The sequence below is a fragment of the Myxocyprinus asiaticus genome, chromosome 29 (assembly GCF_019703515.2).
Source record: "Myxocyprinus asiaticus isolate MX2 ecotype Aquarium Trade chromosome 29, UBuf_Myxa_2, whole genome shotgun sequence".
Taxonomy (NCBI): Eukaryota; Metazoa; Chordata; class Actinopteri; order Cypriniformes; family Catostomidae; genus Myxocyprinus; species Myxocyprinus asiaticus.
Genome location: NC_059372.1, coordinates 36,802,931 through 36,826,535, shown reverse-complemented (window position 1 = coordinate 36,826,535; position 23,605 = coordinate 36,802,931). Strand labels below are relative to the sequence as shown.

At 35.6% G+C, this 23,605-nt stretch overlaps 1 protein-coding gene across 2 annotated transcripts in view; it reads right to left on the bottom strand.

The window, feature by feature from the left end:
• Nucleotides 1-800: 800 nt before the first annotated feature.
• The window catches only part of LOC127419725 (ladinin-1-like), a 26,661-nt gene continuing 3,856 nt past the window's right edge, over nucleotides 801-23,605 (bottom strand). The window contains exons 2-14 of one of the 2 annotated variants that reach the window (XM_051661387.1): nucleotides 19,115-19,246; nucleotides 18,053-18,347; nucleotides 14,046-14,113; nucleotides 13,696-13,864; nucleotides 9,059-9,145; nucleotides 8,658-8,701; nucleotides 7,205-7,247; nucleotides 7,043-7,107; nucleotides 6,868-6,934; nucleotides 6,611-6,739; nucleotides 4,345-4,437; nucleotides 2,018-2,111; nucleotides 801-1,582 (exon numbers count right to left, since the gene is read on the bottom strand). In XM_051661387.1, the coding sequence (XP_051517347.1) occupies nucleotides 2,040-2,111; nucleotides 4,345-4,437; nucleotides 6,611-6,739; nucleotides 6,868-6,934; nucleotides 7,043-7,107; nucleotides 7,205-7,247; nucleotides 8,658-8,701; nucleotides 9,059-9,145; nucleotides 13,696-13,864; nucleotides 14,046-14,113; nucleotides 18,053-18,347; nucleotides 19,115-19,246 (1,264 nt within the window). In that variant the 3' untranslated portion in view covers nucleotides 801-1,582; nucleotides 2,018-2,039. The remainder of the gene's footprint in view (nucleotides 1,583-2,017; nucleotides 2,112-4,344; nucleotides 4,438-6,610; nucleotides 6,740-6,867; nucleotides 6,935-7,042; nucleotides 7,108-7,204; nucleotides 7,248-8,657; nucleotides 8,702-9,058; nucleotides 9,146-13,695; nucleotides 13,865-14,045; nucleotides 14,114-18,052; nucleotides 18,348-19,114; nucleotides 19,247-23,605) is intronic. The other variant, XM_051661386.1, reaches the window with a different exon arrangement.

The window sequence follows — 23,605 nt, the reverse complement described above, 5'->3', positions numbered from 1 at the left end:
CACATTCATTGTACATTTTGAGGTATTACGAAAAAACATTTGTAAAGCTGTAAAGCAAAAAACTTGAAAAACTGGTAAAGCAAGGTTAAAATATATCAGAAACCCTCTAAAAAAAAAAAAAAAAAAAAAATAGTTTTATGTTGATCACACTTGTAGCCAATCTTAATAAATAAAAAAATCAAACTGATTCTATAATGGACTCTATTCAATAAACTTTAATGTGTGTGCATCTTATTTTATAAATAACTTCCATTATATAAGTTTGACTTATGATGAATTGCATGTGGCAAGTTTATGTTATGGCTGTTTATAAGAAGATATTGCTTTTGTAACTTTACTTAAAGAGGCAAAGACCACTTATAATATGATCACGTTATAAAGCCTTTTGACTGTTTACAGTATACAGCAATTATATGATTACGTTTATTAACTTCTGCTGCATTAAAACTGGATGTTTCTTGTGTTATAATACATTATACTCTTAAGTATATCTGTGAATAGGGGAAGTCTTTTAATGTATTATAACTGTAGTTATAATTATTTATGAGAAGTTATAACTTATTAAAGGTGTACTATGAGACATTATAGATGGTAGTATAGTGCATGTATAATACCTTTACAATGCATTATAAATATGAGCACATTTTTACTATTATTATTATAGATTTTTTTTTTTAACTATATAAGAAGATAAAATACGTTTGAGACTTCACAGAAAAGAACTCACATATCCTGATTCACATCAAATGGATGAATTACAGCATATCATTAGTGAGAACATGACACAACATAACCACTGGTATAAAACATTTTATTCATCTGCAAGATAACCCTTCTAGGCAGAAGCCATAATTACATTAAGGTTTGTTTAAAGAAAAAAAAAAAAAAGAAAAAGAAAGAAACGTAGGCTCTTGTTGGATTGCAATGGTTGAAACCTTTCCTGAGTTAGTAAGCAAAGGGCTTAAAAGGGCATGTCCGTTCTGACATTTCTTCATTAAATTACATTTTCATATTGTGACTTGAGACTCTGGCAACAGCAAACAGAATGCATAGGTCAGCTTCAGCACATGATTTCCCAGATTCATGAAATATGAAACATTAACGCTTATTTCGAGAAGGTTAAACAATTCAGGACATTCAGGACATTACAGCTGTACTATTCTGAGTTATGCCCTGACTACACCTCTTCCTCTTATAACTCACATGACAGCGTATATCGAGTAACAAGATGGTAGTATGGTTATAATCCTGAGAATTTAGGTGAAATAATCCCTGAGATGTTAATATTTTGAGACGAGAGGAAGAGCATTTTGAAAAACTCAAATCTTATTTTGTTTACAAAGACATCATTATTAAGTTACAGTTGCGTTCCAAAATCAATCAGTATAAACATTCTAAATGCTACAAATAATAAAACAAGCCTTTAATTTATCAAAGAATGTAAATCAGCACAATGTCGTGAAAAGTGCAGAGGAATTATTAGCCAAAGTAAAGACACAAAAATAAGGAGTTTAGAGACAATCCTTGGCACTGACTGTCTGAAAGAGTTTGGCAATCATGCTTCTGTCAAGATCTTCAGACTCTGCAGAGAAAAATGACATTGATTTATTATCTGTTTTTCATCATACATTTCTGGGTGAATAACATGTCAAGAACATGACAGTTATGCACATTGTTCCTCCATTTAGTCATTATTTTAATACAAAAAAACTGTCATTTTGAACACTGTAATACAGTAAATCAGCATTAATTATATCCAGTGCAACAAATACTAACCACAACGTATAAATACTTCTTTTTATGCATTATGGCAATTAGAATGTTGAGGGAAATGTGCTTAATTGTCAAGAAAATAATGTCACAATGCGAAAAAACTTTCCTTTATCCCTAATTAATGCCTAATTTTCTTTATGCAAAATATAAGCTATATTTTGGGGTTGAAATATGACATTTCTTCTAGAGATTCAACCTTTTTATAAGTTTATTTAGAGAGAAAAAAAAAAACCCATTACCTCACCTTACCTTTAGCAATGAGAATGTCACTTATGGTCCTGTTCTTGTCCTCTTTCAAACAAACTTTTCTTACTGGAAATGTTCACATGTCTTAGATCCTGAAAAGGAACAAAACAATTCAGGATGTGTCAGTAGTTAACCATGAGAAAAGACAGTAGCCAACAGTATTACATATTCTAAGCTTTTAGCTCAGTCGTGTTTATGAAGTTTAGCAAAACAAGCCATAGATTTTCTGTGTCATATGATAAATATGATAAAAAAATAAAATAATAAAAAAGAAACTGTAGTTTTCACAAAGGAAATTAAGCTTATTTTTAGAACCATTAACCCTCCTATTGTCTTAGGGTCATTTTGACCCGGGACAGGTATAGAATATGTTATAAATATTGCATAGTTTTTGGTACTGGAACCAAACATTGTGACTTTGTCAAGACCATCAAAACAAACAAAATAAAAATAAATGTATTTTTTTGTATTTAATTGTTTAAGAGAAATTACAACTTAAAACAAATTGTTCCTTCCATTGTCTTTTCATTTTGACCTGTTTGGGAAGAACCAGTTGAGTCCTTTCACCTTCAGACTTTCTGGGTGTTAAACAGCTTTAAATTGTTTTTGGTAAATCTATGAATCAAATTTGACATAAAAATATTTCAAATTTTCTTAAAGGTGCACTCAGTAATTTTCCCTCATTATAAAAAATTGAACTCCTAAATCATGAACTGTAATTTTGCAATATATGTAGAAAATCATGAGCGCTCACATTAAAATGAAGACTTCAGTCATATCAGTAACCTTATGAAAGCTGTTTTATTCTACATGGAGAGGGTCCGCACATGGAGGCGGCCATGTTAGAATCACATGACCAGCCGAATACTACTTGCATAATCTCAGTAACCATCCTGTTACTGAACACTTTCACTCGTTGAATAAAGTAATCATGGCTGACTGTGAATCCTACATTTCGACAATGATATCTGAAACTGAAAACTATTGATTTAAAATGATGCAGCATCCAAGCCACTAGGTGTCAGTGTAAGTCCAAGATGACATCAAGACAAAAGTTACTGAGTGCCCCATACCGTTCTCTAGCCCCCTCACCTGCTCCATTGGTTACTGCATCTTTCCAAAAAATTGCATACTTTCCTCTCAAACTGAATATTTGTGCACACATGCACATGTCCTCACACACAGTTTTGAACAGGTAACATGTTAGTAAATAAGTTTAGGGTACAATGGGGCTAGTGGCCCCCAATGGTAAAACACCTATTGGATATTCTTTTCTCCTAAAACATTAGATTGCAGAAAGAGCTATTACGGCACCTTCCTAAACCCCTGTAACACTGCAACAAATTGTTTGACATTAGTGGGAAGGAATGGATTTGCTGCAATGGACATGCAATTGGGCCCATTTCAACTGCTGGAAAAAGCAATAGAGATTAATTTATAAAATAGGCATGTACTGAAATTGGAACTCTAAATTGTACACTGTTGATTTTCTACAAGCAGAATTAATCAGAAATTGTTGTAATACTGTTGAGATATTACAAAATTCCAAATGTAATTGAAATGTAAATTGAGACATCCTTGGTCAATGTTTGCCAAGTTTTTAAACTTTTTATTTTTAAACAATTCTTTAAAAATTATGTTCCTTCATTAATATTCACAATATAGCATTTTTCCCCTATCATCATACACTTTGAGACTGCACTAAAAAAGATTTTCATTAAAGAGTGTCTATAGTGAGAAGTATTTTTTATTGTATTTTTTTACTTTAAAGTAATGAGAATTTGGGGGGAAATGCAGTTTTAGTTTTAAAGAATCTTAAAAGTCCTAAAAAAAGACAAAATGTAATTTATTATCTTCTCTTTTGATTTTGGGGTTAAATATGACCTGGACCTTCTTGCTGAAATACTAAAAGTACCAGTTTGACACAGTGTTTTTTTTTTAGTAGATCCTATTCGACCGTAAATCTAGTCTTCTGATATTTTTGCTTAGACCTTGAGGCAAAGAAAGAGGTTGTTTGAGGATATTCAGAAACCGTATGCCTTTATCTTGACTGAATGATGATTGATTTCTGAGAAAACCTGTCACTTCGTGGGCAGAAATCATTCCACATTCACAAGAGACATTAATCATATTTGTCTGTTGACTAACAAGACCAAAAATGAGCTCATTGTACAAAGTGTAACACTGCCACCAAGCCAAAACCTGGTGAAGGAACAGGGCTGAGTGATCCAGCTAGTGTAGTTGAGATCTTGTCAATCAGTTCTAGTGAGTAAAATATCTTCTGTGATGCTCCTCAGCTAGAACGTAGTAAAGGGCAGCACTTACCGAAGGACAATGAGATGGTGACACAGTAAATGTTTTCTTCTGAACCCAACGATTGACTCGATCAGAAATTCCAGAAGAAAAACTGCGAAAGTCCTAAATCAAAGTAGATGGTCACAACAATTAATTGATTGATCTAAACAATGGGATTTTGGGGGGGGGGGTTGAAACAGTTTTTTCTTCTACATCAGTTTATTAAAACAATCCGTTGTTCTGTCAGACACCCCAACATAAAGAATCGCCAACAGACTCTAAATACTGTCCACAACACCTTACAAATAAACCTTTGGACTATGAATAATAACGGGAACATTGCTTACAGCAGGCAATTTAAAGTCCGATCATGACTAAAATTGACAATATTGTTGAATTTGAATTTGTGAAGAAGAAATGCTTTAAATAATGAGGATGATTTAAGACACAACTTTTCAAAGTTTACTCGCTGATAGTAACCACACACAAATGCACGCTTAAACATTACAAAAAGTGGCATCTTTAATTCATCACTTTAAAATAACCACAGCAAAAATATATTAAACTTACTAGTTTGTTGTTGGACTACTAGGGGAGCATCCTGTCCCATTTGTAGAATGTGTGTCTTTCTAGGACTTCAGTCTGCTTGTTTGACTAGTATACAGTCAGTCTTTTAAATGCTGCCAAACAGTCGATTTAAGTCGCTTTTTTGATGGATATGAATCTGGTAGACCGAATTCCTCTGTTATGTTTTGGAATTCGTGTGTTTAAGCTTCAGTTTCACGTGAATTGAAAGTTCATGTTCAGTCAACTACACCTGGCCATTAAAACACCACATGGCCAACATCCGTAACCATAGCAACAGCTCCAGTACCCACACAGGCACAAGAGTTTTCACATTTAGGCTTACAAAATCTTACGAAAAACTTGTATATATTATATATTTATGCATTATATATAATATTTTTGCCACATGTAAATAAAGCATTTATGCCCCCTGTCTCCCCCAATTCTACACCAGTGGATATAAGGCAGGGACATTCAACCTTATTCAGACCAAGGGCTCCTTGGAGCATAGAGAGACTGTGTAGGCACCCCGTTACAACATCGAGTGTTGCATTTTAAACCAAAAAGTAGTAACCCGCAATTCTTATCTTAAAGGGATAGTTCACCCAAAATTTTAAATAATCTCATCATTTACACCATCCCAGATGTGTATGAATTTCTTTCTTCTGCTGAACACAAATGAAGATTTTTAGAAGAATATTTCAGCTCTGTAGGTCCACACAGTGCATGTGAATGGTGACCAGACATTTCAAGCTCCAATAAGGACATAAAATAATCCATATGACTCCAGTGGTTTAATATATGTCTTCTGAAGCGAAGCAATTACTGTGGGTGAGAAACAGATCAATGTTTAACTCCTTTTTAACTATAAATCTCCACTTTTACTTTCACTTTCAGAATGTGAAAGTGAAAGTGGATATTTATAGTAAAAAAAATTACTTAAATATTGATGTGTTTCTCACCCACACCTATCATATTGCTTCTGAAAATATGGATTTAACCACTGGAGTCTTATGGATTACTTTTCTGTGGCCTTTATGTAATTTGTGGAGCTCGAAAGGTCTGGTCACCATTCACTTGCATTGTATGGACCTACAGAGCTGAAATATTCTTCTAAAACTCTTTGTTTGTGTTCTGCAGAAGAAAGAAAGTCATACACATCTGGGATGACATGAGGGTGAGTAAATGATGAGAGAATTTTCATTTTTGGGTGAACTATTTCTTTAAAAACTATTTCCACTTTCCCTTAAAATTACTTGTAGCCTAATGTATTCAGATTGATTCTGTGGTGTTATAGAAATGTTTTGACTTAAAAAAACAAAAAACAGCTAATTTAGATGTTACAACAAGAAGCATATTTTTTTCAAGTAACCTAAAAATTGTGCTTCATGTGTTAACATCTAAATTAACTGTTTTTATTCAATTATTTTTTTTTCTTATCTGACTAAATTTACCTGATAAATTAGGTTACACCAACAAAATTATTTTTATGAGTTAAATCAAGTAGAAAAAAATATCCTTTTTAAGTGTAGTACCATATTAATGTATTTACATACTTAATTATCATGCTTACATTGCAAACCCATTGCAATAAATGTACTCTTCAATAAATGAGTAATTTCATAAAGACATTTATGAAAGATATTTAAATAATTTCATTAAGACGCATACATTAATTTCATAACACATTTCATAAAGTTATGATTCTGCCACTGAACAATGGCATTACCTGTTTGGAGAACAAATTAATTTTCTCCGAGCCCTCCTGTTCTTTCTCAAAGAGCTCCCTCTTCCGTGACACTTCATCTGCTAAACACACCGTCTTATGAACTATCGGCGATTTGGTAATCTGCCATTTCTGCAAGTTTAAAAGTGCAATGAAACCCATTCCTTAAGCATGATTTATATCTGTCGTATTGGACAATATGTTTGTTATGCAATCTCATATAAAATAATATATTGAAAGAGCTTTAAAGAGATGCAGACCTGTGATGCTTGAGACAGTCTTTCCATTTTCTCCTGAATGGATCTAGATGATATTCTTTGTCCGGAGCTGGTCGAACAGTACAGACAGCATTCAATTTAACACATCCTTATATTACTGCTATTAAAATCAGAGACTGACAGCTGAGTATAAATGTGGTAATACGGATGGACTCACTTTCTCTGAAATGGGGACTGCTGTTCATCCTCTTGTTCCGGGCTCTGTGTGTTTAACAGAGCAAGCTATATTGAGTATTATATCAAGTATCAACTATTATATTGAGTATTTGTGTGACAGCATACGGTAAGTTTGTTGTGAATTAGTCTTTAATGGCTTTACCTTATTAGATTCAAAAGTCTTCGCTGAAGTTCGCATACTTGCACTGTTGATGAAATCATAAGGTAATAGATGTATTAATTAATAGATACAGATTCTGTAGTGAATACAAATTTTACAGCTTTTTAATGCTGATATTAAAGGGGTCATGAGGAATCCAATTGTCCTTGATCTTTTGACATATAAGAGGTCACTGTACTATAAAATCATACTGTAAGTTTCAGAACTCAAAACTTCCTCCTTACTGCAAAAAGAGCATTTTTTGAAACCAAGCTGCCAATACGACTTGTTCTCTACATGTTGGTGTCACACTTTGGTAGACATTTGCATCTAACCACCTCCACAACAACATATCAATGCCTACTTTACGTTATCTTTTCCGAACCCACCCAGTAGTGGCGAGCAGTGAGATGACAAGGAGAGAGCAGGTCAGTCAAGAGCAGAGAGCCAATCATAACAGTTGGCTTGTACTGTAAAGTCTTAAAGGAGAGGCAGCACCAAAACCAAGTGTTTCTGACAGAGGGTCAGAATGAGGGTGGGAAATGATGAATATTTGTGCAAAAAACTTTACTAATATTGTAAGTGAACCTTATTAAGAGCCTAATTACATATATCATGAAGTAAGCAAAATCTTTTATGTTTTTGATTAAAAAAATATTAATTTTTGTGCAAAATTATGTAATATATATATATATATATATATATATATATATATATATATATATATATATATATATACATATATAGTAAAGCTTTACAATAAGTTGTATTTGTTAACAGTAGTTAAGTATACTGCAGTTAACATCCACTAACGTTTACAGCACTTAAAATCTTGGCTTAATCTTGATTAATTTTAATTTTAAAATATACTAATACATTTTAGATGTATACGTTAACATTAGTTAATGCATTATGAACTAACATGAATGAATGAAAAAATTTATATTTAGAAATTAACATTAACTAAAATTAATACAAAAAATATTCATTGATAGTTTGTGATACCTAATGCATTAACTAATGTTAACAAATACAACCTTATTGTAAAGTGTTACCAAAAACATAATTATGCATACTTTTAATTAATCAGTAAGCCTGTTATAATGTATTTTGAAAATGACCTTATTGTCTTATGGTCGATATTTGTAAGTAAAACGCAAAGCTACAATAGAAAATTAAAGATATACTGTAGTGAGCGCACACGGTACTGTACGTTATGGCTACACTGTGGTATTAAAGTATGCAATTTTGCAAGCCAATAAACCTGCTTAAAAATTGGGTACAGCAATTTGAACTAAAATTATATGACACATGCACATTGCACTTTCAATCTTTGTTAGGGCTGTCAAAGTTAACGTGATCATAAATTTGTTTAAATATGTCTCGCAATTAGATATTTTCATTGATTGACAGCCTTAGTATTTGTGTGTCTGAGTGCGAGTTTATTGATCAGTACCTTCTCTGCATCGGCATCCTTTCTTCCTCCTTCTTCCTCATCATCTGAAACAGATCATGCGAGTGAGGCACAGAGCAGTACTGAGTGTGTTGACTTAAGTCAAATATTTAACAAATGTGCGACAACAGTCCTCACAGCATAGGGCATAAATAATTAAAAGCATCCCTATGACTGTGCTGGTTCTATATAAGTCTATGACGTAGTACTTGAAAATGTTATTGACGCAGGCAAATTTGACAGTATTGTGGCTTGTTTTACTGTACATATGATATGCAAACTTTGAAACTTTAATAAGTAATATGTTGAATCTTGATGAGCTGCAAGACAACAGCTAATATGCCATCGTGCTTGAATAGCTCAGATTACAAAGAATACATTTAGTGAAATGAGAGCTTTGTTACCCTGAAAGACGCTGTTCTGGAGCTCTGCCGTGTGAATGCAGGTTTTGGGGCTGGCTCAAAATTGCTAGGTGACCCATTTTCATGTGTCTGTGCATATATGCAAACAAAATAAGAAACTGAGAAACTGAAAGGACAACTAGATTTTTAGTCTCAAAAAACACAACCATGAGTTTTTTGTTCAAATTCTTAACCATAATTGTAAGCAATAGTGATGCTCGCCTTAGCATGTTACGTATTACACAAATATTCCTGTAAACCTTATTATTCACATCAAAATACCCTCGAGCAATTGAGAGAAAGATGATTAGGCAAACAAACACAAAACACAAGGCTTTCTCTTTCTCTCACTCTTGTACTGTTTGTATCCCTTTTGAATTGCACTTTCAATAAGTGAGTGGGCGGGACCTTATGTAACCTCTTTCCCTTGAAACCGATATGACTATTAATCATATTTGTCAAGATTTCCTGCATCTGTTGGCCACAGGTAAGTAAAATTGTACCTTTGTTACCATGAAGCTTATCGCTGTCATAAAGGTCATAGTTTTGATGTTCCTCTAGAGGGAGCCCTAATATAATTCTACTTAGGTATAAACACATTGCAACAAGTGGAAGAATGTGCATGGAAAAAATGCCTCAATGGATTTGCAAATGGATCTTGTTAAAGATCAGGGCTAAAAATAAACATACACTACTGGAAGTGTGTTCATTGGAAAAAAATATGTGCACTATTGTTACCACAAAGGCACCATGGACATAGCAGTCAATAAGCAATATGTCATGTAAAAAACAGACATACAGGTGCAAAAGGATGCAAATGCAGGCTGAGTGAATATGTACACACATCTGGGTGTGTCTATCAGATTTTGTATCAGGTGGAAAAGCTTCACAGTTCAACTTAAATTGTTCAAGAGGAAGCAATTATATCTTTGATGGTGGATCATTAACCTATTGGTAATATATCAACTTACGTATCAAAACCTCAACCTGCAAACTCTAGCAAAAAAGTACAAAAATGTACCAAGGTATTATCATGGTTCTTTAGACATAGTACTATCATGTTTTTTAGACGTACCATGGTGGTACCATTGTCCTCGAGTTACATATAAATACCATTGTATATGAATAGGGTAATTATTTAATACTATGGCAGGGCTCAACCATAATGGTTTTTTTATGTTGCCCCATTTGGCTTAATATTTCCATTAAATGTTTAGTTTTTGTACACAAAAATGTAATACATAATATAATATAATTATAATAAAATAATAATGATATATACACTCACCGACCACTTTATTAGGTACACCTGTACATCTACTTATTAATGCAATTATCTAATCAGCCAATCATGTGGCAACAGTGCAATACATAAAATCATGCAGATACAGGTCAGGAGCTTCAGTTAACATTCACATCAACCATCAAAATGGGGAAAAAATTTGATCTCAGTGATTTCGACCGTGGCATGATTGTTGGTGCCAGATGGGCTGGTTTGAGTATTTCTGTAACTGCTGATCTCCTGGGATTTTCACACACAACAGTCTCTAGAGTTTACTCAGAATGGTGCCAAAAACAAAAACAAAAAAAAACATCCAGTGAGCGGCAGTTCTGCATGCGGAAATGCCTTGTTGATGAAAGAGGTCAACGGAGAATGGCCAGACTGGTTTGAGCTGACAAAGTCTACGCTAACTCAGATAACCACTCTGTACAATTGTAGTGAGCAGAATAGCATCTCAGAATGAACAACACGTTGAACCTTGAGGCGGATGGGCTACAACAGCAGCAGACCACCTCGGGTTGCACTTCTGCCAGCCAAGAACAGAAAGCTGAGGCTGCAGTGAAACTACCATCTGTGTACCTCAGTAGAAATTCAGATTCATCAGACCAGACGATGCTTTTTCAGTCTTTAACTGTCTAGTTTTGGTGAGCCTGTGCCCAATGCAGCCTCAGCTTTCTGTTAGGTGTACCTAATAGAGTGGTCAGTGAGTGTAAAATGTAAATCTATGATATGTGCATGTGTGTGTGTGTGTGTGTGTGTGTGTGTGTGTGTGTGTGTGTATATATATATATATACATACACAGTATATATTAGAGCTGTCAAAGTTAACGCATGAACGCATGTGATTAATTTAAAACGTTTAACGCTTTCATTTTCCTTAATCGCGATTAACACATTTACCGGCACAATTTAATTAGCACAGAAGCATGACAAGTCTTAAATATCATGAAAATGCAGAATGATACGTTGTCGGAAAGCGATTTTCATGTGTAGTTCTAAGCGGCGCTTGATGCTGTCGTTGACACCCTAATGTGAATCGTGAATGCAGCTGCAGGATTGTTGTAGCAAAGCGGATAACCACAGTCTGTGAAGGATGAGAATTTAAGGGATTTAATGCCCACTGCAATGAATATGCAACCAACTGTATGTGGGGACTAGTTTTTTAATAAGTCAACCTCCAAATTAGACTTTGGGAAATGTTTAATGTTACTTGAATTAATAATATTTTAGTGCATTTCTATCTTTATACTGTGGAAGGCTTTGTTTGGAAAATTTTAATTTTTTTTTCCTAAGGAAATAAATGATTTTTGACAGGAAAAGTATATATAGAGTCAAAATTTCAGCACTTTTAAAATCTGCGATTAATCGCGATTAACTATGAAAAATTATGTGATTAATCACAATTAAAATTTGTAATCAACTGACAGAACTAATATATATATATATACAGTGTGTGTGTGTGTGTATGTGTGTATATATATATATATATATATATATATATATATATATATACTTCGATCAGCCACAGCATTAAAACCACTTGCCTAATATTGTGTAGGTCCCCCTCGTGCCACCAAAACAGAGCCAACGTGCATCTCAGAATAGCATTCTGAGATGCTGTTCTTCTCACCACAACTGTACAGAGTGGTTATCTGAGTTACCTTAGATTTTGTCAATTCAAACTAGTCTGGCCATTCTCTGTTGACCTCTCTCATCAACAAGGCATTTCTGTCCACAGAACTGCCACTCACTGGATGTTTTTGTTTTTGGCACCATTCTGAGTAAATTCTAGAGACTGTTGTGTGTGAAAATCCCAGAAGATCAGCAGTTACAGAAATACTCAAATCAGCCCATCTGGCACCAACAATCATCCATGCAATTATCTAATCAGCCAAACGTGTGGCAGCAGTGCAGTGCATAAAATCATGCGGATACGGGTCAGAAGCTTCAGTTAATGTTTACATCAACCATCAGAATGAGGAAAAAAATTATCTCAGTGATTTGGACCGTGGCATGATTGCTGGTGCCAGATGGGCTGGTTTGAATATTTCTGTAACTGCTGATCTCCTGGGATTTTCACGCACAACAGTCTCTAGAATTTACTCTGAATGGTGCCAAAAACAAAAAAACATACAGCGAGTGGCAGTTCTGTGGACAGAAATGCCTTGTTGATAAGAGAGGTCAACGGAGAATGGCCAGACTGGTTAGAACTGACAAAGTCTACGGTAACTCAGATTACCGCTCTGTACAATTGTGGTGAGAAGAATATCATCTCAGAATTATATTCCGAGATGCGGGTTGGCACTGTTTTGGTGGCACGAGGGGGACCTACACATTATTAGGCAGGTGGTTTTAATGTTGTGGCTGATCAGTGAATATACTAGAGCTGTCAGAATTAACGTATTAACACAAGCTTAATGCGTTAATTTGTCTTAATCATGATTAACGTATTTACGCATAAACATAAACACATATTGGGAAAGGGAACCTTTGTAATGCCAGAGTCATTACACTGATGCACACACCACAAACACATGCACACCTCAGAGCCCTTGTACCAAGGTAAGCCTACAAGCTTAGCATAAAGTAGCTCTCTCCAAGATAGAGCCGCGGAGATCGTTATTTCATGAAATAAAAGAATCTATGCACACACACACACACAACAGTGCTTCCATGATAAAATGATGGAGAAATTACCTCTTAATGCTATTTGATGTAAAAAAAAAAATTTTTAAAAAAGGGAAATTTGATAGAAATCAATTATTTTTCAGCCTATGTAAGGTGCATTTTAAATACTACAGAAACAATTCAAGTATTAACTATCACCAAAATGCAGAATTTTGTCTTCATGTGAAGGTCAATGCGGCGCTGGCGTTGATGCCCTGACGCGAATCATGAACGGGCCTCACAGTTGCTGTAGGAAAGTGGATAGCCACAGTCTACCAGCAGATTAATATTGTGGAGGATGAGAGTTTAAGAGATTTAATGCCCATTGCAATGAATATGCAACCTATGTGGGGACTAGTTCTTTCAATTTGTCAAACTCCCAGTTAGACTTTGGGAAACATTTGTTTACTTGAATTGTTGCTATTTTAGTGCATTTCTATCTTTATACTGTGCAAGGCTTTGTTTGGAAAATGTTAATAAAGAATTATATTGTTTCATTTTGTTTTTTTCTTTCCTAAGATGGAAATAAATGCATTTTGACAGGAAAAGAAGTATATAAAGTGTCAAATTTCAGTACTTTCAAAATTTGCGATTAATTGCAATTAACTACAAAAAATTATACGATAAATCATGATTAAAACTTTTCATTGATTGACAGCACTAATATATACATAACATCTTCATGTCTCACCAGTGTGTCTCCATTTGGTGTGGGGCTCATAGAGCCTGAGTGGGTGGGGCTATATGATGGCTCCACCTCAGAATCCTGAGTGGGTGGAGACCTGGGGCTCAGAGGAGAAAACACTCCGCTGGTTGCTGGTGGTGATGAGGGACTCTTATCGAAGGAGATGGAGACAGAGCTGATCAAAGAGAATAATGATATTATCTAATTTGAGCAGGGCAAAATTGTACTTGCATTATCACAATAATCAAAGAGCGTACAGACAGATCAGTGTTATCAGTGATATCAATATTAAAAAGCTGGGTTTATACTAAAATCAGCCCAACATATTTAATAGTATAAATGTAGTATCTAAATACCTCACAAATTTTCGAGAGGATTTTGTGGGAGTAAGTGATGTTGAATCTTGGTTTGTGCTTCCATTTCGCTACAAAAAAAAAAAACAAAAAAAAACAAAATCAATTTAATATAATTGAGGGAAAAATGTGGATAAAAATCTAAAGATATTTACAACCAATTTCCTAGTCTTAACAATCCTAAATTTGAATTGAGATCAAACCACGATGATGGATTGCTGAAATCAGTTAAGTCAGTCAGTACAACTTTTCATTGAAGCAAGAAATGTAGGTAAGATACAGTACATTAACACATATTTAATTTACTTCACTTATTCAGGACATAAGACAAACAAAAATGAAATGGAGGTGGATTATTCACAGTCTACTGCAGCCCAGGAGTTTGGTTGGTGTTTGGAAACATACTCTATGGGTCAGGGCTATCATAGAAATAAATGAACACATTGTTATAGTTTCGGGTCTTTGCACTGGTCACTCTCCACTTTAATTGTATGGAAAAAAAGCAGCTTGCACAGTCAGCAAAACATTTCCCTATGTGAAGGAGAGATAATGACAGAATTTTAATTTTTAAGTGAACTATTCCTTTGAGGTATGAAGAATTTACCTTAAAAGATAAAATCGAACAAACTTTTTAAAAGCTCATTTACTTTTTATGGTCATTTGCCCTTCACTAACCCTTCTTCACCCTGTGTATTTATTACAGGTTGCATTGGCTACGAATTCACCTTTGTTTTGAAAGCTTTCACAGAAGTGACGAAACACATCAAAAATGGGTCAAATGACCTCATGTTCTCTCATGTCTTGGCCCTGTAGGTGTGTGTGAGGTAAACTGTGCCTCCCGCAGCTCATTCTGTTAATTCTGTAGATGATTAATTACACACTATGCGGATGGTAACAAGGAACTCACAGCAAACAGATGACCTCTGACCCCTGGTCACATGATGAAACCTGTCAGATTTACACTGCGAGGAAGTGACGGCTTACTGACTATGAATGACTTTGAAACAGATAAATAGCATTTTACGCTGCCAACAATGCAATTCATTGGAACTCATGGTTCAGGTCCGTAGCTGACAAATACAATGAGACATGCTGCAACAGTGATTACCGATACAACATGAAGCGAGTTTACACTGGCTTCGTGTATGCTGTTTCTACTGTAACTGGCCTACTGTATCTTAAACCTAATGGGTAATGCTTCAGTGTCATTTGCAGATTTAACATGGTGTGTTTAATACAGGATCTTCTGTTTCACAGGCTATATGACAAAGGTTTGAGGAAAAAATAAATTAATCCTTGCTGTGAGAATTCATGCATAACCGTATCATAAGAAAGAACTGACGTAAGGTCAATACTTCTGCAAAGAATATGCCGTGCCAAAACATGCAACTATTTCGATAACTTGAGTTTATTTACAGTTGAAGTCAGAAGTTCACATACACTTTAGCCAAATACATTTAAACTCATTTTTATTCAATTCCTGACATTTAATCATAGAAAACATTCCCTGTCTTAGGTCAGTTAGGATCACTACTTTATTTTAAGAATGTGAAATGTCAGAATAATAGAGAGAATGATATATTTCAGCTTTTATTTCTTTCATCACATTCCCAGTTGGGTCAGAAGTTTAAATACACTTTGTTAGTATTTGGTAGCATTGCCTTTAAATAGTTTAACTTTGGCCAAATGTTTTAGGTAGCCTTCCACAAGCTTTTCACAATAAGTTGCTGGAATACTGGCCCATTCATCCAGACAGAACTGGTGTTCTGGCCAAGGCCTCCTTGCTCGCACATGCATTTTTAGTTCTGCCCACAAATTTTCTATCGAATTGAGGCCAGGGCTTTGCGATGGCCACTCCAGTACATTGACTTTGTTGTCCTTAAGCCATTTTGCCTCAACTTTGGAGGTGTGCTTGGAGTCATTGTCCATTTAGAAGACCAATTTGCGACCGAGCTTTAACTTCCTGGCTGATGTCTTGAGATGTTGCTTCAATATATCCACATAATTTTCCTTGCTCATGATGCCATTTATTTTGTGAAGTGCACCAGTCACTCCTGGAGCAAAGCACCCCCACAACATGATGCTGCCACCCCCATGCTTCATGGTTGGGATGGTGTACTTTGGCTTGCAAGCCTCACCCTTTTTCCTCCAAATAAAACAATCATTCATTATGGCCAAACAGTTAAATTTTTGTTTCATCAGACCAGAGGACATTTCTCCAAAAAGTAAGATCTTTGTCCCCATGTGCACTTGCAAACTGTAGTCTGACATTTCTGTGGCAGTTATGGAGCAGTGGCTTTTTCCTTTCAGGTTATGATGATATAGGACTCATTTTACTGTGGATATAGATAATTGTCTACCTGTTTCCTCCAGCATCTTCACAAGGTCCTTTGCTGTTGTTCTGGGATTGATTTGCACTTTTCGCACCAATCTACGTTCATCTCTAGGAGACAGAATGCATCTCCTTCCTGAGCAGTATGATGGCTGCGTGGTCCCATGGTGTTGTCCAGATGAATGTGGTACCTTCAGGCATTTGGAAATTGCTCCCAAGGATGAACCAGACTTGTGAAGGTCTTGGCTGATTTCTTTTGATTTTCCCATGATGTCAAGTAAGAGGCACAGAGTTTGAAGGTAGGCCTTAAAATACATCCACAGGTACACCTCCAATTGACTCCAATTAGCCAATTAGTCTAACAGAAGATAATTGGCTAGTTGCCTAAAGGCTTGACATTATTTTCTGGAATTTTCCAAGCTGCTTAAAGGCACAGTTAACTTAATGTATATAAACTTCTGACCCACTGGAATTGTGATGTAGTCAATTAAAAGTGAAACAATCTGTCTGTAAACAATTGTTGGAAAAATTACTTGTGTCATGCACAAAGTAGATGTCCTAAACGACTTGCCAAAACTATAGTTTGATAATATGAAATCTGTGGAATGGTTAAAAAGTTAGTTTTAATTACTTCAACCTAAGTGTATGTAAACTTCTGACTTCAACTGTAAATTAGTCATATATAACTGCTCCTAAAGGCAAGCTATTTGTTCTATACCCAAAATTATTAAAACTATAAAAGCCCGCCCTGTTGAAAAATAGAAACTCTCACAGAAATTCTGTGTGTGTGTGTGTACAGTGATCGCGTTGGGAGAAAGGTGCATCTGGTTGTTCCTTGCAGGGTACTCAGCCTTACAGGCTCCATATGGTAAGGTTTATGTTGAGGACGGGGTTAGGGCATCTGCTTCCTCCCAGAAACAAACTGAGGCCCCTTTGCACAATGGGCGTACAGTGATAGGGAGACACGTGGTTCTCTGATGCCCTAGCTGCGCGAGCATGATGTGTAAATCGTATGCCAAAACCTCAGCACCCCTTGCCAAAAATGTGTTCCCATGCCTTTGGACGCTAACATGGACAGGTTACACTTATCCTTAAAAAAACATGAACAAAACTACAAAAGGTTAAAGAAATACAACCCAGACTACTTTAAACATGGGTTATGTTTAGTATTGTGTTGGGTTACCAATTGATGTCCAATGTATATTCAGATTCCTAAACCAAAATCAGTCGAGATCCACTGGCATACGCAAATATTTGTTGAAATAGTTGAAACTACTTATATCAATTCACTTCAATTATGAATAAAATATAAGTATATACTGTATATAATCTGCATTTTCTTGACTCCACCATTTTTAAAGAAAATGTTAACTGAGCTTGTTGCAATGCATTATTAGATTCCCTATTACTTGAAATATATGTGTGATGCTGCCATGGCCAAAACAAGGGTAACAGTCTTAGAAGGTACAATAATTATGCTGCAACAAGAGCACATGATGATGCCTTAAAATGCCATTTACATAGGTAGGCAGCTCACTAGATTTTGGACCAGAGCTACTGTTTCAGTAATTGCAAACTGATTGCACCATACATACTTGAACACACTTTTATTAAGAATATCTTAAAGCTCCTTCAACATCTACGCACCTCTACAGAGGAACATTAACTGTCCTCCTACCTTCTCATGCGTGTCTGAGGGCTCTGATAAAACAAGGGCCTCCTTGCAGCACTGAACATTATCCCTGAGCTCATCGTCCTGCTTCTCCCCCAGCAGCTCAACATGAGGCTCCCTGTCCAAGTTGTCCTCTATGTCCCCCTCCTCTCCTTCCTTGTGCTTCCTCAGAGTCTCCACGTGCCTCATCCTCCGCCGCTCATCACGGACTCGCAGCATCTCCACAAAGTCCATCTGTAGCTGGGCCAGACCGCCACCAGAGTCGCCACTGGAGTCACCAGCTTCAACAGTCCCGCTAACACTGGAGACATTAGATTAGAGTATGCTTAATGTAATGGTATGTTAACGTTTCACTCTATAGAGATCTATGTTAATTTTGCAGCACCTGTCATAGGTCAACATGGAATGAAAAAAAACATCAGCACACCAAAATTTCCATGATCTTTTTTCGATGTTTGAAGTAAGCTTTTCTGTTTCTTCTCCTTAGGGGTCATAACTCAATCGTCTTTTCACTGTATGTTTTCAAAGATTCATCGCCAATTTATGCCACTGGGAGATGTTCGGCTACCTCAGATTACATTACACTTGTAAACGTATTTATCAGACAAGACTCTCATTTGAGGTCAAGCTGTATTTCTTCATAAACATGGGCAGTGTGGTATTATTTCACATGAAATGCTTTAACAAAACATGTATGTGACCAAACTACAGCATTATTATGCTAGGTACTATTCATATTCTCCTTTATGGTATCATAAACTCTTATCTGAAGCTCTCTAAAGCACTCATCCTTGTGTTCAAGTTCAACTGCTTCATGCAAATAGTTATCATAAAATTTGCATTTAATTCAATATATCTCTGAATTTATCATTTTAAAGTTAAGTACAGCTCTTATGCCTTTGAACTGGGAAAGGAAAGCATACTACACGATTAGCATTGCTTTGGTTTCTGTGTATAAGTTTTGTGTTAAAGTTTCTGTGGCGTCTACCAAATGTTTTTATTATTTTTATTATTCTTATTTTCTTTTTTTGGATAGTTCTTGTTGTTGTTGGCCAGTTGATCTCGCACCTACTGGTCTGCAGTTTGATCTCTTCAGTGGGACTTTCGTCCGTGTCTGCGGAAGTGCTCGAGCCCCTTGTCTTCCTTCTCTTCTCTCTCTCCACCTCTTCCTCATCCTCCACAGTCCACTGTCGAGTCAGCCTTTAAGATCAAACACATACACACACCAATGTAAAGCATACAGCAGCAAAATATACAGTACATATAAAAATGCATATAATGTATGCCTGCATCCATTCCAATTGTACCGACAGGTACACTTAAAAAAGTGGTAACCTGCAATTGTTACCTAAAGGATCTATTTCTACTTGATTTAACCAATAAGAATAACTTTGGTTTGTGTCATCTAATTTGCAAGGTTTATTTTGGATTAAATAACATTTTGAATTAAAGGGGTCATGCATTGAGAAATACAATTTTCCTTGATCTTTTGACATATAAGAGGTCATAGTACTATAAAAAACATACTGTAAGTTTCAGAACTCAAAACGTATTCGTTAGTCCAAAAAAAGGCTTTATTGAAACCAGTATTCCTAAACGACTCGTTTTCTACTTCCTCGTCTCTATTACGTAATAGAGATTAATACATAAGCACAAGTCTGCCTCTACATAAACAAGTCAACGCCTACTTCATCATCGCCTCTTTGGCCCACCCACAGGTTCGCGGTTAGAGCGGTGAGAAGAGTTGGTATGGCAGGGAGAAACACAGGGATTATTGGAACAACAAGAGGTTTGAGATGTCTGCAAAGTTTACAAAATGTTGTGCAGTGCCAGGTTGTGGAAAAACAGACTCTTTGCATTTGATTCCTAATGATCCTAACATTAGGAAAGAGTGGCTGACGTTTATTTTTAATGACAACGTCGACAATAAAGAATTGTTGACAAACATTTCCGTTGTCGAATAGTCGTTTGATGTCATTTAACGAAACATGAGATCACATTAAACTCTAATGATGACATGTCGAGGTTGATAAGGGTTTTAGAAAGTAATTAGTAATAAGTAATGCAATTACTTTTCAGACAGAGTAATTAGTACAGTAATCTAATTACACTGTAGAAGATGTAATAAGTAGTTAGTAATTAATTACTTTTTTAGAGTAATGTACCCAACACTGCATAAAGCACATATTTTAACCTGATAAATCTTGTTTTACTGTGTATAACCAGCCATTATAAACATGACTTAATGATCACACTTTATTTTACAGTGTTCATGTTACTGTGTATATAGTTACAATTGCTGAGCATAACTACTGAAATAATTACTGTGTAAATATTTTGCTTGAGCTGTTTGTACTTAAATATTGTTATTACTGTAGTAATTCATAATAACAACATGCAATATCTGTAACACAGACACTGTAAAATAAAGTGTTATTGACGTAATCATAGAACATTTATGATTTTTGGCATTGTACTATGTATTATCTCTTTTGACCATTCATGCTGATTCAAGTGATTGGTCAATAGCAGCATTCTGTGGTCAAATATTTATGTATAAAAGCTGCTAAACTAAATAATTACAGTACAGTACATAACTAATTTCCTACATAGCTGTGCATTCATGTCTCTCGTAATAAAATAATTTCCACTCAAATCAATATTTCATGTCCTTTTTTTTTTTTAAACTCCTTTGGTAAGCACCCTCGTATTACGCAGAATAATGTGAAGTCAGCTGGTCATTATCACAAAATCAACAAATGCTACAAGACCCTTCTACTTTACATCCTGGGGTCTTGTAAGGTATGGTAGTGTATAATATAGGATAGATAGATAGATAGATAGACAGATAGATAGATAGATAGATAGATAGATAGATAGATAGATAGTCAGTCTACACACACCCCTGTTAAATTGCAGTTTTTTTAGATGTAAAAAAAAAATTAATCCAAGATAAATCATGTCAGATCTTTTTCAACCTTTAATGTGATAAATGCTATCAACCAAATTCAAGTGAACAACAAACAAAAACGTTTAAGGAGAAAAAAATAATAATTTAAAAACCTGGTTGCATAAGTGTTCACACCCTTTTATAAAGGGGCATGTGACTCTTTTTGGAATTGACCAATCACATTCAAACTCTTACTCAAAAGTCATTTTAGTCCTAATTAAGTGATGCTGATTAACCCTAAATAAAAATTGTCTTGTTTCTGTAAGAGTTTCTTGGCATTTTCTTGGTTGCATCTCACTGCTTTCAGTGCTTTGCAACTTTTTTCTGCCACGGCACACTTTTTACGATTAAAAAGATCCCATGGCACACCACTATCCCATTATCCCACATACTGTAACTATCGTCGATAGTTTTTCTTTTCAAGAACTTGTCCATGTTTTCTGTTTGTCTTAGTAGCATGAACTCGTAATGTTTGAAATTCTTGTAATAGTTGTCCATGAGGCCCAAAATTCTTGCAGATTCCCCATGCCTTTAGAGCTCACACACCCCCAAAACATCAGTGAGCCACCACCATGCTTCACAGTGGGGATGGTATTCTTTTCACTATAGGCCTTGTTGACCCCTCTCCAAACATAGCACTTATGGTTGTGACCATAAAGCTCTATTTTGGTCTCGTCACTCCAAATTACAGTGTGCCAGAAGCTGTGAGGCGTGTCAAGGTGTTGTCGGGCATATTGTAACTGGGCTTTTTTGTGGCATTGGCTTCTTTCTTCCATGCAGCTCATTTTTGTTCAAGTATCGTCGTATTGTGCTCCTTGAAACAACCACACCATCTTTTTCCAGAGCAGCCTGTATTTCTCCTGAGTTTACCTGTGGGTTTTTCTTTGTATCCCCAACAATTCTTCTGGCAGTTGTGGCTGAAATCTTTCTTGGTCTACCTGACATGGGCTTGGTATCAAGAGATCCCTGAATTTTCCACTTCTTAATAAGTGATTTAACAGTACTGACTGGTATTTTCAAGGCTTTGGATATCTTTTTATATCCTTTTCCATCTTTATAAAGTTCCATTACCTTGTTACGCAGGTCTTTTGACAGTTCTTTTCTGCTCCCCATGGCACAGTATCTAGCCTGCTCAGTGCATCCACGTGAGAGCTAACAAACTCATTGACTATTTATACACAGACACTAATTGCAATTTAAAAAGCCACAGGTGTGGGAAATTAACCTTTAATTGCCATTTAAACCTGTGTGTGTCACCTTGTGTGTCTGTAACAAGGCCAAACATTCAAGGGTATGTAAACTTTTGATCAGGGCCATTTGGGTGATTTCTGTTATCATTATGATAACAAAAGGAGCCAAACGACTATGTGATAATAAATGGTTTCATATGATCACTATCCTTAAATAACAAGTTTTTTTGCATGATCAGTCATATTTTCAAAATCATTGCCAAAATTTCACAATTTCTACCAGAGTATGCAAACTTTTGAGCACAACTGTATATCCAATCAACCAAAAATATGTGGCAAAATGTTTTATGGTCTGATGAAACAAATATAGAACTTTTTGGCCTTAATGTTAAAAGGAAGGTTTGGGGCAAAAACAAGATCTCTGCTCTTGACCCAAACAACACCATACCCACAAAAGCATGGTTTTGGAAGCATCGTGCTATGGGCTGCTTCTCTTCAGCTGGGACTGGGGCACTAGTCAAGACAGAAGTTATCATGGGTAGTGCCAAATACCAGTCAATTTTGGCACAAAAACCTCCATTAGAAAGCAAAAGCGGAATTTCATCCTTCAGCACGATAATGACCCTAAATACAAATCTAAGTCAACAAATGTGGAAGTGGAATGAAGTGGAATGACTTCAAGAGGGCTGTGCACATGAGATCCCCTCCCAGTTTGATCGATCTGGAGTTTTTTTGCAAGGAAGAGTAGGAAATAAATGGACAAATGAAGATGTACTAAACTGATAGATTCTTATTCAAAAAGACCAGCTGCTAGAATAAAAGCAAAAGGTGCTTCAACCAAGTATAAGTTGAGGGGTGTGCACACTTGTGCAACCAGGTTTTTAATTCTTTTATTTTACTTTTTTCTTCTAAAAAGTTTCTGTATGTTGTTCACTTGAATTTGGTTGATAGCATTTAGCACATTAAAGGTGGAAAAAGATCTGACATGATTTATCTTGGATTAATTTTTTTACATCTCAAAAACCTGCAGTTTAACAGAGGTGTGTGTAGACTTTTTATATCCACTGTAGATAGATAGATAGATAGACAGACAGACAGATAGATAGACAGACAGACAGATAGATAGACAGACAGACAGACAGACAGACCGACTGACCAATAGACAGACAGACAGATAGACAGACAGCAAATAGATAGATAGACAGATAGACAGACCGACCGACAGACAGACAGACAAAAAGATAGACAGACAAATAGATAGATACACTGTAAAAAAAATTACTCAAAATTTACGGCCAAATTCCTACAGCAATCTACTGTGATTCTTAAATACAGTAGTTTGCTGTTAAAAATGTCGCATTCTGGGAGATCAAGAGCAGGCTCACTGTGAAGTGACTAGTTTTACGGTAAATAGCTGTT